The sequence below is a fragment of the Tamandua tetradactyla genome, chromosome 7 (assembly GCF_023851605.1).
Source record: "Tamandua tetradactyla isolate mTamTet1 chromosome 7, mTamTet1.pri, whole genome shotgun sequence".
NCBI lineage: Eukaryota > Metazoa > Chordata > Mammalia > Pilosa > Myrmecophagidae > Tamandua > Tamandua tetradactyla.
The window spans coordinates 47,403,745-47,420,111 of NC_135333.1; the positions used below are offsets into that span (position 1 = coordinate 47,403,745).

Below are 16,367 nucleotides of genomic sequence, written 5' to 3' on the forward strand. Positions count from 1 at the left end.
TATTTCTTTTATTTTTTTCTTGTTAATTGTCTTGCTAGAATTCTAGTGTAATGTTGAATAGCAGTGGTGAAAGCAGAATCATTTTTTAACCAACCTTTTGATTCTGTATATCATAATGGGCATAAAATGATACACCTATCAATTCCTATTTAAAATTTCCAGTCTCCTTAAATCTTCTGGGGAATTATGCTCATTTGGGGGTGAAATGGTATTACTATTTTTAGACCGCCAGGATACCAATTGTCAAGGTCTTAATGCATCTCAAAATATAAGCACTATTTCTATTTTAAGATAGGGACAGGGAAAAATGGTTGTGTAGTGAAGTATTCATTTGTTATAAAGTTTTTCTCATTATTGAGCATACCTTTTATATTTTGACTTTACAGAAGCGTGATATGGCAACCCAGGGATCTGGACCCCCTTCCTTAGGGAAAAATGAAGCCTTAAATATGTAGCAGCCTAATGACCAGAGCACAACATTCATTAAAATTCCCCTCCCCTAATCACTGTTGGTAGCCAACCTATGTGGGACTTTGCTGAAACTCGTTGTAACCAAATCTTGGGAGAGTCTGCTGAACCTTATGAGCCACCCACTAGGCACTTCTCTTCTTGTTTGCACCGAGTGCTCATTTCCATTCCCAACCAGCTGCCGTAGAGAAGAGTTTTCCTCTGTTTTTAAGTCCCTAACTAAAACTCATGGATAATTTTCTGCCTGGAGTACTCTTTGGTCTCAGGGTTAAGTTGGGTTGGGACAGTGAATTATCTGTTTTTAAATTAAAATTTTATTATCCTAGGTATTGAGTGATAAGGCTAAGCACTTTGTATCAATTAGGATATTTTAGGTTATGATGTGGTATCAAATGACCCCCAAATTTTGTTGCTTAAGTCAACAAAGTTTTGTTTCTCATCCACAGTACATGGGGGTAGGCAGGGTCCTCTACTCATTAAAGTTATTCAGGGATCTCGGCTGAAGGACCCTCTATTATCTCATTATACCATCATCCTGACTTTAGGCTGAAGAGGTGGATGTGGCAGAGAAAGATAAAAAGAAAAGTGTAACAGCTTCCTTAAATGCTTCTACCCAGAAATAAAACATATTTCTTCAACTCATATTCCATAGACTAAGGCAAATTATCTGGCTATGTATAACTTATAAAGGATGTGGGGAAATGTACTCTATAATACTCTGAAGTGCCCTTAGGAAAGGAGATGCAGGAATACTAGTGGGCTTGACTAGTGCCTCCCACTTACCTTATAGAGGAATGAAAGATGGTCTATTCTTAAGGCCCATACCTTCTAGTGGGAAAAGCAGATGAGAATATTAAGTTTAGTGCATGCTAGATGGAAGGATGCTCAGAATGCCAAGTGCAGGGTCTCCTTTAAGCAGTGCACCTAACTCAAGTTATAGAAAGCCAGTTTCCCACAGAAGGTGGTTCTTGACCTGAGTCTTGGATGACAAGCAGTTAGCCAGGAAATGGAGGAGAGAAGGGTGTACTGGCAGAGGGAACACATGCTTAAATGTGTAATAGTAATAACCCTGTCATTTATTGAATGACTTATGCATTTTACTGGCACTATCTCATTTACTTTCTCTGAGCTCTCAAATCAGTAACCTATCTTTCAGCTGAAGAATATAGGCTCCATAGGATGGGAGACTTTGCTTTGTTCATTGCTGTATTTTTATGTTCCAACTACTATCGCTGCATAACAAACCGCAACCATTTATCATTAAGCTCACAGTGCCTGTGAGCCTGGAATTTGGAGACAGCTGTTATGGGGGTGGTCTGTGCTTGGGTTCCCTCATGAAGCTGCAATCACCTGAAGTCCAAGATGACGCACGCACAAACTGGCAATGCATGTGGCTTCTGGCTGGGAGTTGGCCTGTGCTGCCTGGAGGGCAGAGTGGCTCAGGGCAGCCAACTCCTTACAGCAGCAAGTGAGCATCCCACAGAAAGTCATGAAGTGCCACTTCCACTGGATTATAAGCAAGTCACCAGTCCTCCCAGATTCAAGGAGAGGGGATATAGACCCACCAAGAGGATTGAAGAAGTGGCAGGCGTGTTATGAAACTGCTTGCACTTGGATCAATGTGTGGTAAAAAACTGGATCTCTCCAAGTATCCCTTAAGTGAACAAATGAGTATCCAACTAGTAATCATGCCAGATGCTCATATTATTTCTGCTTGTTATTCTTTGGCCAATACAATTTGACCCCTGTAATAACAAATTACATTACAGCAGGGCTTTATTGTATTTCTAATGTATTTTTGAAAAGGAGGGAAATAGTACTTTATGCTCTACACATTTTATTCTAGGTGAATTATAAAATGAAGATTTTTTTCCAAAAGCCATGAAAATATAATGACAAAAAGTACAGTGGGCTATTTATATAATTTTGGAATAAGGAAAGCAAGACAAAGTCCTGAAGCCACAAAGGAAAATTTTTAAATATTAGACTGCATAAAAATTTTTAACGTTTAATTTCTTTAATCTATCCAGAAAAAGATACCACAAATAAAGCTGAAAGCTAAAAAATAAACTGATAAAGTGTTATGTTCCAAATAATAGACCACAAAGCAGGCAGCAGCTTGGCACTGTGGTTTAAAGTTTTAGCTCTGGGTGTCATTTTAGATCCCAACTCTGCTATTTGCTAACTTTACAACCTAAGGCTTCATTGTTAAAATACTATCTACCCCATTGATGCTGTTGGGAGGATTAAATGAGATTAATTTCCCAAAGTAAATACTTAATAGATGATCGCTGCTATCCATGCTTTCATAAAGAGTACTACAAATCATTTTTTTTTAATGTGGCTAATAGAAAAAGGATATGAATGAGCAATTCATGGGAAAAATATAAATGACCCATAAACATATGAAAAAACATGCAGTCTCACCCCTGATTAAAGGAATGAAAAATATCTGGTGAGATTCATTTTCCACCTTTCAGACTGTCAACGATGAAGATGATTGATGATACTTGAGTGCTGGAGAAGGTCAAGGATCCCAATTCTCAGTTTTCCTGTTAGTTGGAGGGGAAGTTGCCACACTATTTCAGAGAGCAGTCTGAATGACTATTAAATCTATTTTAACAGATTGATTAAAACTAAAAATGTGCACACCCTTTGACTTAGCATTTCCACTTTTAGACTTTTAGCCAGAATGCACAAAGACATTACGTACTAGATTTTTTTGCAACAGTGTTTTTAATACCGAAGTAGTGAAATAAAATATGATAATGTACACATGGAATGCTATCCAGCTGCTTTAAAATCAGCAGGACCTGACTTGGAAAGATATCCCCAATACACTGTTAAGTAGAAGGGGAAAAGAGCAACTTGCAAAATGGTGTGTTTAAGAGGCAATTTTGGTTGAACAGTTATTCATAGTAAAAGGAAGACATTCTTAAAGAAGAAAAACAATTTTGGAAGAATATATACTAGGAGAAACTATTGTTGCCTTTGAGAGACAGTATTATAAAGGCTGTGAATTTATATTAATGATATTTGAATGTTGTGTCATAAACATGAATTTTATCATTAGGAAAAAATTAAGAAAGAGAAATAGGGAGGGACAGAAAAAAACAGATGGGATCTGGTTGCCCCACCCCTTTACCTGACAGGCAGTGGTGCAGCAGGAATCCCTGACTCTCGATTGGGGATTTTGTGGGAGAATAGGTCCAAGTAAACGGAAAATTGAAGTTTCCTCGTGTCTTTTTCTTTTGGGCCTCATTTGCCCTTTCAGAAGATGACAGGTGGTTAATTTTTTTTTTCATTTAGAGTTTTTTATGTTTAGTCTTATTAGTGAAAAATATTTAACAGAAAATTTTCTCCCTTTGTAGAAGGCAGTTTTTTTTAGTTCTGTTCCATCAAGACTAGTGGTTTGTTGTGCCCAAGAGGTGTTTAAAATGGAATTTTTTACAAATCATACCTCTCCCTTAAAAGGCCAACTAAAAACTAAACTAGTTTAGTGGACCAGTGAGAACGTACTTTGGAAGTCATTTGATTCTGTTTTAAAATCTGGTTTACATATACGATTCCTAGCTACGATTACGTATACGTTACATATACGATTCCTAGCTTCACTGGCATTGGGCATCCTGCAGTGACCTAACAGGCTCCTGCTCACTTGTCCGTTCACTTTCTTCTCTGATGAAATTTCTTTTTCCATCACATCTTAGCATAGTTTTTCCACTGTGTATACCATATGTGTTTTTCCCAATGATTAATTTTATGCAGATTACTTTTATATAATAACTTTTTTTTTGTCTGTTTCACCCTCTGGATTTCCTCACAGAAGTCCTGGAAGAGATCTGGGAGCCAAGAAGAAAAAGAAGAAACAGAAGAGAAAAAAGGAGAAACCACATTCTGGAGGCGCCAAGTCAGATTCAGCGTCTGATTCCCAGGAGATTAAAATTCAGCAGCCTTCCAAGGTAAGAGCCGGTTCTTCTTTCCCCGCGTGGTCCGCGTGGGAGCGGACGTGTGCAGCGCAGCCCCGCCACAAACCGGTCGGGCGGTCAGAATTTCTCCCAAAGGGGGCTAGTAGGTGGAGGGAAGGAAGCCTTCCTAAAACTGACTCTGGCACCAAAATAGCCAGTAAGCACATGCCATGTGTATAGGTATACCACTGTATTCCCTTTGCTCAGTGAATTAGTGTTTAGACTGTAGTTATAAAGTCTCAGTGTGAACTGGTTGAGTGTTTTTAAGATACATGTACTGGAAGTCGAACTGCACCTCAATCTACGGATACCCTCAGGGTTTGACTGCTGCTTCCACTTCTAAATTCCTGCCTCCCCACTCAGGATCATGGTGACAAGTGAGTACTGAACATTGGTAGAAAGCTCTATGAGGGTAAAACAAAAGCAGTCTATCAATTATCAGATAGTCCGGGAAAAGCCCTCCTGCAGTCTAAGGACCAGATTACAGCATGACATGCAGCTGGAAAGAACTGCCTGCAAGGAAAAGCTGCATTCTCAAATAAAATGACCATTTGTACTTTTTAGCTGTTACAGGAAGTGTCAAAACTGCTTTCACTAGAAAATGAGGGGAGACAGCTTTCATGGAGCCCAAATGTAAAATGATTCCAATCAAATGGGTTTATAGAAGAATAGTAACTGGTTCTTTTCTCAAAAGAAACCCTGGCATTAAGGGAGAATATAAGTTTTACCCAAGTGAAGATGTTTTTCAAGGATGATGCCAATAATGATCAGTAGTGGTCTGAAGAACAGCTAATTACTGCAAAATTTTGCTTAGTTGGACTGGTTATAGGCCAAACTGAAGTCAGTATCATGAGTCATTGCTATGTAGGCAATTTTTGAAATATTGGAAAAATCCTGGATGCCTCAGAACACTGGTTGATATGAAGATTGAATTTGCTGTTGATGTAACCACCAAAGAAATTGTTCTTGCTGATGTTATTGATAATGATTCATGGAGTTTCTGGCCATCGGGAGATCGAAGCCAAGAGAAGGACACACCGTCATATTGCGACCTCAAAGAAGTAACTCCTGAAGGACTCCAGAAAGGTAAAGAAAATTTTTGAGTGGGTTGCAGAGAGAGCAGAGCTGCTTCTGAAATCAGACAGTTCAGGGTTGTAGTATTGATGCGCTTAACTTCTGATCTTGGTCATTGTGAAAAAATCTAGAAGGCGTGTGGAAGTTTCGGCATTCCGTGTGAACTTCAGGGGACTTCTGCCCATAAAGGACCAGATGAAACTCTGAGGATTAAAGCTGAGTATGAAGGGGATGGTATTCCTACTGTATTTGTGGCAGTAGGAAGCAGAAGCAATGGTTCAGGACCAGTGATGTCTGGTAACACTGCATATCCAGTTCAGCTGTCCTCCCCTCACACCAGACTGGGAGACTCAGGATATGTGGTCTTCTCTTCTCTTCACTTCTACCCAGTGGTCTTGGTTGTTTGACCATACTTTCTCCAGAAGGTTCAGCTCAGTTTGCTGCTCAGATATTTGGATTAAACAACCATTTGGTATGGGCTACACTGTGAGCAAGCATATAAAACACATGGATTTCCTTGAAGAAGGCTGACAAGAAAATCAGAGGTTGTAGTTTGTAAAAGCATTGTTGCATTTTTTAGGATTTAAACTACAAATTTCTAAATTTAGCTGCAGAAAAAAAGCAAGATGATTCTAAATCAAACAGAAAACAAAATTTATTGAATAAATGGTTCCATAGATCTATGGATTAGTAGAACATCTGTACATATTTATCGGTATATTACTTTATAAGTAGTGAAATTACCACATGGACGTTTTTAGAGTAAACACTTTCACTCACTGTATGGTCACTGTTAGGTCGATAACATAATCAAAGAAATTTATTTCTTAAACGCAAAAGTGTCCTATTAAAAAGTTCTGACGTTACTATTTGAACTTATCTCTAGCTATAGATAGATTTTTTTTAAAAGCTGTTTTATTGAGATATATTCACACACCATACAGTCTACTCAAAGTGTACAATCAGTAGCTCACACTATAATCATACAGTTCATTCATCACCACAGTCAATAAGAACATTTTCAGTACTCCAAAAAGAAAACCTCCAAATCCCTTACCGCTCACCCATTATTGACCTTTAGCATTGATGAGGTACATGTGTTATAGTTGATGAAAGAATATTAAAATATGACTGTTAATTATTAAATAAATAAAAGATACATGCACTACTTGACTACCTTTAGTTCAGAAGGTATTCATGTGTTAATTTTTCTTGGTGTCTGTCCAACTACCTGAATAGCACAACACCATCTGGCATCAGGTTTCAGCAAGAGTAGCCGTGGGTAAGTCTGATGTTGACTTTGAATCAGGCCAAGTAGTCCTCAGTGGCCATTTCTAATTATACTGCTGAGGGTGGGAAGTAGTCCGACTGTCCCCCTGCAGAAATGCCCATCTTAAACCAAGCTTGTGGGTGTCCAGCATCCAGCAGGGCTCTGCTGGCTGTGCCCCTGTCTGTGGGGTGGTGCAGGCAGCAGCCACCAGTCACCCTGGCCAAGTACACAGTCCCCCCGTGCTAGGCCCCAAGGGACATAAAGCCCTCTTGCTGCAGGAAGCTCAGGGTGCAAAGGGTGAGAGTAACAAGTGCAGCGAAATAGAGGACATTTTGATGATTGATTGTACCTCAAAATAAGTTATCCTGGCATAACTTGGCTTGGGTCAAGTGAGAGACTTTGGGTTAGTCCAGCTCCAATACCCTCAAACCCTGTGCTTTGGACAAGTCACCAAAGCTCCCTCTCTGTAAAGTGGGAGTGACACCTTTTCCCCAACTTGCAGGGCTATTATGAGGTAAAAACAAGATCTTTCTTAATAAGTTATTTTATCTTGTAAATCAGTTACTACCATTGCACAAGTTTTCTGGGGCTTTAAAACTCTTTCTTGTCCAAGGCTGACCATGTGTCACATGAGGCGAGTCTTGTAGATGATTTTTCTGTTAAGGACCAGGAATCATGAAGAAGTGAAATTACTTGCCCCAGTCTTTCCCTGGCTTACTAGGTAGGGTGAGGAGTTCTCCTCCTTCTTCAGCTTTTCAGCTCGATTCTCTTATAATGAATATTCTGTCCACTGGACACAAGGTCCAGGGTACCTCATAAGGAGAACATCACCATAGGCTTGCAAGCTCTTTTCCCCATTTCTTGACATTGCCTCATGTGATAAATATGATGTTGGCTGATATGCATGTGTCAGTATGTCCTTATTGTGTCTCCTGCACCCTCGGCTCCTGCCCATCCTCCATCTTCCCGGTGGCTCCAAGCCCTTCCCCTGCCTCTGGCCACGTACAAGAATCCAGAGCCAATAAAACCAGCAGGAGCTGTCAGCATGAGATGGTAGAAAATTTCGATTTTTAAAAAAAATCAAAAACAAGTCCAGATTGCTTTAATGTGGGCTTTTTCCCATTACCTTTAAACTGGGGCTCCTTTCTCAGTTTGAACTACGCCATCTGCAGATGATACCATAAATTGCAAGTAGATGGCATTTGGAGAATTTTCTGAGCTACCCTCAAACCAAAAAAAAAAAAAAAAAAATTGTGGATTCTTTACACTTCTTAGTGGTCGAGATTATGGGTGTTTTTCCCAAGTGTTAAATTTGGAAATTAATAGGTCAAAAGCATAGTTGATGTTTAGTAATCCACACAGAGCAAATGGGGAGGAAATGGGGGTACTCTTACCTAGGAATGTTGTAATGGTAAGTTAATTCGGGGTTGAAAGACAGTCTGTCCTTCTCTAACACTAGCTCATTTGCCCTGGGTGGTGCCACTACAGAAGATGAACAGATGAGTTTCAGAATTTATCGTACCTGAGTTTTCTTTACTGTCTTACTGCCATGGATTTTAAAACCATTCTTTCTTAAATCTTAAATCTACTTTAAGAAAATATTTAAGTAGTTAGCATCAGGGCATCAATATTTCATGAACAGTCATTTCCTGCAGAGAAGGTTGACTAGTAAGGTGAGGGCCAATTAGGAATAAACCGCCCTGGGTCTTCTTCACAGATCCGAGAAGTCACTCAGTGCTCCCTGAGAATAAAGATGCCGACTCATGTTTGGGGCAAAACAGTTTGAGTTTGATATGTTAGTGTTAGAGGATTTGACTCAAATATCAAGAAAGAGCCATTACAATGATAAATTAGGTGCATATGCTGTCAGTGTATTTTTGTAAGACTGTTCTCTTTTCTCTTTTTAAGACGAACTGATGTATGTTGACGCATTGTCAGTTAAAATATGCTGAGATCTCAGTTGCTATTTAAGTTATGAGTCTCCTAAAAGATTGCCTTGTTGGGGTTTAAAGTGGATGTAAATTTCACTTTGCTGGAAATCAGTTATTTTTTTGGTGAAGATTAAAAAGAAATCCAAACAAGAGTAATAATCCCCAAATACAGTAAATTAGGAGAACGGAAGTGTTTTAACTTAGTTTGTGTAATTACGATATGACCCTAATGATTTTCAATCATGCTAGTTGTGGGCCGTGCTGCTGATTACAAGGAGACTAGAAGCTTCTATATTTCCTCCCATCAGACATCAGCACTTTTGTTTCCTTGAATCATTTTCATGGCAAGAATTGTGAGGAAACGAATGAGAAAAGCACGCACAGGATGGTCCATATTAAACGGACCCCACTTTGTACTGTGTCTGTGGGCAAGCTTCCCAGTTTGAATTGTTTGCTCCAGGCACAGACTTCAGATCCAAAGTCGGACAGATCCAGAGTGGCTGTTTATAAACCGCGGGAGGATCCATTGTGCCTTTCTCTGTTGTTCCTGGTATGTTGGCATTTAGGAAATTGGAAGGGCTCTGGAACTTCTCTGATGACTTCTGAGAGCTGAGTGCTCTCTTTGCATGATATCAGAATTCTAAACTTTTCAGTTATTTTGCATATATTAAAATCACTCCAATTTTCACATTTGCTCCTATGAAACCCTCTCAGTTCAAGGATAGTCTCATTTTCCATGTAGTACTAAATTATTTAAGGGATTAAAAAAGGGTTGAGGAATCTTCAGAGATAATAGGAATCCTGGCTTTGTGGGAAGAACCTTGGACTTTAAAGATAAGGTCCATTTCACAGACTGAGAATGACTTAAGAGGGAGGCTGCAGTCCAGATCTGTGGCTGTCGGGATCTGCGCATCTACAGGAAGCTGCTGTCCTCTCGGAGGCCTGGTCTCCAAGGTTAGGAGAAGGGCAGCATGCACTTTGGGAAGAAGAGTCCTTAGAGCCTGCCTTTCTTAGTCATCGTGTCCTTGCTAGCTCAGCACTAAGTCCAGATTTCTTTCCTTTTCTTCCAATGAACTGAGCTTCCTGTTGTCTGCCTGGTTTCCCTTCTAGAAATGATTGGCTTTGAGCCACTTTTACCATTGCAGAGCTTTAACCCTAGTGGTGAACTGAGGCCAGCAGCTCATTTTGGGCTCCTCCTCCAGGAGACAAAAGATAAGGACCACCACACACAGTGGGAAATAGAAGCCGAGGGCGAGGAGGTTCACTTTGGGTTCCCCAGGCTGCCCGAGCCTCACAACAATGGCAGAACTGTTGTTTTTTGACATCACATGTCTGCTTGTATTTTGATGTGCTGACATAATTGAGCCCAAAGCTTTCACCCCCAGGAGGATTATTCATTTATTGGTATGGTTTCCATGGCAGGGATTCGTGTGAGCGGTGTGTGAGTGGTGCCCTCTTCTCAGCCTCCATCTCCATGTGTTTGCTGTTCTAGAACCCCACCATTCCGATGCAGAAGTTGCAGGACATCCAGCGAGCAATGGAGCTGCTGTCTGCCTGCCAGGGCCCAGCCAGGAGCCTCGAGGATGCTGCAGGACACAGATACCAGTTCTGGGATACACAGCCGGTACCCAAACTAAGTAAGCTCTGCTGCTTGTTATTGTACGGGCATAGCCAGATCAGCAACAAAAACAAAACTAAGAGAGACTTCGCCTGTGTCATTTGTTTCATACCACAGAGTATAAATTGACATAAAAATACTTCTTAAATATAAATTTTAGGTAGTGGCATTAACTTTTAATTGTAGTCCAATTCCAATCTCCCTAAAAATAGCCAATTTCCCACCCCTGAAACATCAGAGAATTAAAAATGTGTATATAAAAGAGGGAGTCTTTCTCCTTCTCTGAGCTTCATGGAATTTATTGTTTTTCCTTTATCTGGTAGTTTGCACCTCTGTTATTCCAAAAGAGGCAGAAAATTTGCCCTTTTGACTCAGTGCAATGGAAAATTGTGTACTGTTTAACCCTAGGGTTCTGAACACTTACTCACCAGAGGTATGAAGTAGCATCAGTTCTGTTACACCCCTGTGCAGGGGGTGGGATGCCCCAGGACGGCCCCTCAGGAGTCACCTGTTCCAGGCCTCCTCCCAGATGCTGGGCCTGCCTGCCACACCCCTGGTGCTGAGGTCACGGAGACTTTGAGAAGGGAACTTGCCATAAACCATTTAATTGTTCCCTCTTTCACATTATACCAAAAAAATGATGTAATAAATGTCATAAACTTTTTTTTTTCTTTTTGCATGGGCAGGCTCCAAGAATCAAACCTGGGTCTCAGCAGCATGACAGGCAAGAATTCTGCCACTGAGCCATCACTGCACTGCCCCATAAACATTTTTAAATGTACTATCACCTAAACCAGCTGCTTTTTTTGTCATATGTATATATATGGATCATCATATAATTTATTTCTATTTTTTCTTTCTAGATTATTCATATCCTAGAATCTATATAATATAAAGGATAAATGCCATCCAAAAATTTTAATAGCCCAGCTATGTACAGATAATTTGTTCTGTCAAATGTAAATCAGGGCAGTCTTTCTCCAGGTCTTCAAGTAGAGGTTTTCAGATGTTGTTAAGGAGACCACTTCTCTCCCACCCCAGTCAGCTTCAATAGAGCAAAGCTTCAGAGTGTTAAGAAAAGCTAAGAGATTTTCTTAGCTTGCCTGCTATCTTTCAGACTCTAGAAATAAATTTAGTAATAAATCGGAGTGTCATTGGATGCAGTAACCGTTAGCTAAAGGGACCTGAATTTGATGATCTGAAGGTGCCCGGTCCAGCTGCAGGCTGCTTGCCCAGCTGCTCGTGGCTGTTAGGTGACCCCACCTCCCACCGGTCACTCTCCAGGGCTCGCCCTCTGGGAAGAGGGCCCAGGAGAACAGCACATTTCGGCCTCACCTGTCTTTCTGGCTCCTGGGATCTCGGGCCGCAGCTCAAATCAAGCGAAGTCCAGCACAGAGGGTCCTACAGGCTGGTCTTTGAAGTGAAGTAGCAAGAAGAGGGGCTAGAAAGGAGAGAGAGAGAGCAGGTGGTTGGGGCTCCAGGACCTAAGAGTCGGCGCCTGTGGGCCCTGTGCCTGGTGGATATCTGTGGAAACCCGCTGGAAAAGCCAGGCGCTCAAGGACGTACTGGGTAGAAGAGATGCTGGGGAGAAAGTAGGGTGCATGGTGACCAAGCGGGAGCAGAGGGAAAGATGCCATGAACAGGGACACGCTGGCTTATATCTGAAAACCAGGAGGTGCCATGGTGAAGGGCAGAGCAAACGGCCTTCAGAGCAGAGGGGAACCCTGAGCCAGGCCAGCCGGAGGGAGGCCAGGGTGGGGCAGGGGCAGGGGCTGCAGCCACAGGGCAAAGCCCACCTTCCCCTGTGACCACACAGGGAGCTGGGCAGGGAACAAAGGTGAAGGCACAAAGTAAGACAGGCCCGAGGCTGACATGATCTGGAGAAGTAAACAGGCTGGGAATTGATTTCAGATTTTGCTTGAGGGGTCAGAGGTCACCGTAGCCCTCGCCCAACACCTTGGTTGTTGAAATGCAGCATAAAAAAGAGACCATCTCTAAGGGTGTGTGTGGTATCAAACATATACTGTGTACAGTGGTGCTGCACGATAAATCTGTCATCTGGAGTTGCAGCTTTGTCATTGGATGACAAAAGATTTCTTCATTTTATTGGTGAAATAGCAGTTATTCTATGGTACCACGTAACTTCCCTGTTTCACTCCAGATAGCTCAAATAATAAAGCATAGTTTTCAAGATTATTTTAAACCCAAGGGCCCAAAATACAATTTTGTGAAAGTTAAGTGAACATTTTAGACAGTCAAAATCCTTTGAAATTTAACGTTCTTCTCTTTCTCTCCCTCTCCAGATGAAGTAGTCACATCTCACGGGGCAATTGAGCCAGATAAAGACAATGTTCGACAGGAACCGTATTCTCTGCCGCAGGGCTTTATGTGGGACACCTTAGATCTGAGCATCTCCGAAGTGGTGAGTAAACCCTTTAATTCATTGTCTGCAGTCCACCCGTTGGTCCTGAGCACCCTAAAAAGGATGCTTGTTTTACCCGTAGCTCAAAGAACTGTACACGCTGTTAAATGAGAACTACGTGGAAGACGATGACAACATGTTCCGGTTTGACTACTCACCCGAGTTCCTGCTGTGGTGAGCCTGGGTGGCCCCAGAACTCGGAGGGGGTCGGTCTGGGCAGGCTTGCTTCGCTCCTGTGCTCTTGGGTGCTAACTGGCACCTGTTTTGTTGTCCACGCCAAACTCAGGGCTCTGCGTCCCCCAGGCTGGCTCCCTCAGTGGCACTGCGGAGTCAGAGTGTCTTCAAATAAAAAACTGGTTGGATTCATCAGCGCCATCCCAGCCAGCATCCGGGTTTATGACAGGTACAACCAGCGGTCTGTGTCGGCTTCTCCCTGCTCTCTCTCCTCTGCTCCATCATCTTGTCAGCAGGGCGTCCCCAGGTGAAACAGGTGACGGAGACAGTGTCCTGCTAGGGAGACCCAGGCTTGTTCCTTACTGACCGCACCTGAGCTTCACGCCCCTTCGGGCCGAAGCTGGCAGGGCCTCCCGTTCCAATGCTGCAATTGAAGAAAATTTGTGAACTTCAAAAAAATAAATAATGCAATGGTAATGAGTGTTTTTTTTTAAAGCAATTTCATTGAGATATATTCATACACCATAAGTCATCCGAAGTGTACAATTAGTAGTTTTTAGCATAATCACAGATAGTGCATTCATTACTACAATCAATTTTAGAACCTTTTCATTACTTCTTAGCAGTCACCTCTCAATCCCTATTATCCTTTTCTAGACCTACATAACCACTAATCTAATACTTTCAGAGCAAATACTTTTTTTTCATCTCTATAAACTTATTTATATTTATATCTTATATAAACAGTGTGTGATACTTTTGTCTAGTTTCTTTCACTTAGCATAATGGGTTTTTTCTTTTGCTATAGATATAAGAATATTCATGTATTACAATAAGAAGCTTTTAAAAATTACTTAAAAATTTTTTTTAGAAGGGGTAACAACGTTCTGTCCACAGAATGAGTGTGCTCCTTTTTGCTCTGGGTCTCCTGCCCAGAAAATTGGAGATCTGACATGTAGTCGTTCGGTTTACCTTTTGGTCTATTGAGTCAGCCCACTGACCTCTCCAGGTCTTTAATCTCAAGGGCTGTTATGTGCCATACGCAGGGGGTCCTCTGCGTACTGTCCCAAGGATGAAAATTAATGGCTGGGCTGTGCAAGAGAGGGCCTGCCCACCTGGAGCCAGGCAGTGCATTCCAGCTCAGGAGACTCTGCTTCCATTCTGTCTGCCCAGGCCCTTGTGGCCTGTTAGACTCCAGAGCAAGAATTCACCAGATTCTAGTGCCTAGGGGGCCCATTAGTGCGTCTACATGGCAGGAAAAACAGTTTCAGAAGCTTTACAAGGTGCATTTGGTTCAATCTCTAAGGGGAAAATTTATAAAAGGCCAAAGCCCTAAAATTTATTTAGATCACAGGTTTCTGTCTCCATGGCCCAGAATTATAATCATTTGGACAGTGGGTGATGGGGAATTGTGTATCAATCTGAATTTATGAATTGTCTCAGGGACAATTCAATATTTTTCTTAACTATGGGGATAAAGGAGGTTTTCCACTTTGCTGTTCTTTGACGTTTTCTGGGGAGTATCCTATTTTTTAAAAATGTTCTTATCTTATGTGTGCTTTAATTTTTGACAATTCCATTTCTTAGTGTGAAGAAGATGGTAGAAATCAACTTTCTTTGTGTTCACAAGAAATTGCGATCCAAGCGGGTTGCCCCAGTGCTGATTCGAGAAATCACCAGGAGGGTGAACCTGGAGGGGCTCTTCCAGGCCGTCTATACCGCTGGCGTTGTTCTCCCAAAACCTGTGGCCACGTGCAGGTAGCGCTCCCCTTGTGCCAGAAGTAGCACTTTTCTCGTGTAGCTGAGAAAGTGGAAGCTCCCAGGGGCCCTGGCTTGCTCGTTCTTGTGTGGTTTGTTCATGGCAGATGGAGATGAACCTTTCTCCAGCACTGCACACAGCCACAGGGATGATCTGTATTTGTTCCTATTCCATTTGAAAAACTAGTGTGGTCTTTAGTGTGGGAAACCCAGGGCACTGTGGACTCAGAATGCCAAGTGGAGCACCATTTTCCGTCCTCCCCTGACACTCAGCCTATACCTGCTTTGCAGCACTACCAATAACCAGTCCCAAAGCTTGATATCCAGTAACTGAAAAGCCCCAGTAAGAAGGCTAAAGCTCTGTTTTTGGGACTTCATCTTTTCTTACCAAGCTTTCCAAGCTTTTTTCATTGAGAAAATTGGTTATCAGACTGCCATTGACTGTCCTGTTTCTTAAACAGCAGGGAGAGTTTATCTCCCTCCGCTATTTTTATTGACTCAAATCAAGATGAAACTTCAAGTTAACATAGTATGAAAGGTAAAACTGTAAAATTATATAGCTTGTTAAATTATCACATTGACAGAAAGAAAGATTTCAAAGATACATTTTAATATAGATCACTCACCCCTGGGTCTAAAGTGGAATAACTTTTAAAAAATTCAAGTTAATTACTCAAAAAGTTGTTTTGTGTGAAGCCTAATAATTTGGGGAAAATATTTTCATGTTTTTGTAGAATTAGCAATGGGAGTTTCCAAATACTTGCAACTGGGTATTATTAAAGATTCCTCTTTATTTAAAGAGATGAAATGTTACTAACTCCAAAGGAACATAACTAATAATTAAGGATACATTTTAGAGTAAAGAGTGACCAACAAAATGATTGCACAGGACGGGGGGGAGCAAATCCAGCACTGCATAAGGCCCAACACAGGTGGTCAGAGAATGTTTTATTAACAGCTAGCTGATGCAGAGCGAAAACTTGTAGAGCTAGAAATCAATTAGATTTTAAAACCTTTATTATATTCCAGATATTGGCATCGATCACTAAACCCCAGAAAATTGGTGGAAGTGAAATTTTCTCACTTGAGTAGAAATATGACTTTACAGAGAACAATGAAGCTGTACAGACTTCCAGATGTAAGTAAGAATGATATGCAGCTTCTCAAAACTGTAATAACCAAAGGTTTTAATGCAACAAGGAATGATTTGCAGGAATCTAAAAACTGGATCGTGTAACTGAGAAAGTGACTGTGTAGTGAGGAAGAAGGAATAAAACTTGGGGGCTAGGAAAAGTAGGGAAGCTTATTTGGAAATTCCAGGCGTTTTTTATTTTTTTAAGGTATTTTAAGTTCTTCAGTTTGTAGTTGAATGGGATTAAACTCAAAACATGTAAGTTTTGAAATTAGGAATGTTTATGATCTGTCAAGAGGGAAGAAAAGTTCAGACTTCTGACACTATCTTAACATAATGGAACTAAGCAATAAATTTCTAGGGAGAGGAAATAATGTCTCATTGAATTGTTATCTTTTTAAACTAGCAAATTTCTAGTATGAAAAGTTGTCTTTCTTAATGCGGGAAACTTCTAAATGTGCTTATCCATGGAGGCTGTATTTGGAGTTTGTATCTGTTGCTGGGTAACAAATTGCCACAAACTTAGCACCTTTAAACAATGCTGATTTATTA

General features: G+C 41.1%; 1 protein-coding gene, 1 long non-coding RNA gene and 1 pseudogene across 4 annotated transcripts in view; 2 read left to right on the forward strand and 1 right to left on the reverse strand.

Annotated features, from left to right (window-relative positions):
- The window catches only part of NMT2 (N-myristoyltransferase 2), a 68,806-nt gene that overhangs the window by 28,658 nt on the left and 23,781 nt on the right, over positions 1-16,367 (forward strand). For all 3 annotated transcript variants that reach the window (XM_077169331.1, XM_077169332.1, XM_077169333.1), the window contains exons 2-8: positions 4,295-4,430; positions 10,204-10,348; positions 12,633-12,751; positions 12,834-12,925; positions 13,038-13,154; positions 14,513-14,683; positions 15,713-15,821. In XM_077169331.1, coding sequence (XP_077025446.1) covers positions 4,295-4,430; positions 10,204-10,348; positions 12,633-12,751; positions 12,834-12,925; positions 13,038-13,154; positions 14,513-14,683; positions 15,713-15,821 — 889 coding nt within the window. The remainder of the gene's footprint in view (positions 1-4,294; positions 4,431-10,203; positions 10,349-12,632; positions 12,752-12,833; positions 12,926-13,037; positions 13,155-14,512; positions 14,684-15,712; positions 15,822-16,367) is intronic.
- Positions 4,607-10,195, forward strand: LOC143689638 (bifunctional phosphoribosylaminoimidazole carboxylase/phosphoribosylaminoimidazole succinocarboxamide synthetase-like; annotated as a pseudogene).
- On the reverse strand, positions 11,239-13,345 carry LOC143691195 (uncharacterized). The gene is made up of 3 exons (XR_013179395.1): positions 12,910-13,345; positions 11,665-11,770; positions 11,239-11,449 (listed from the first exon to the last, which is right to left on the reverse strand). It is a non-coding gene; the product is annotated as an uncharacterized LOC143691195 (long non-coding RNA).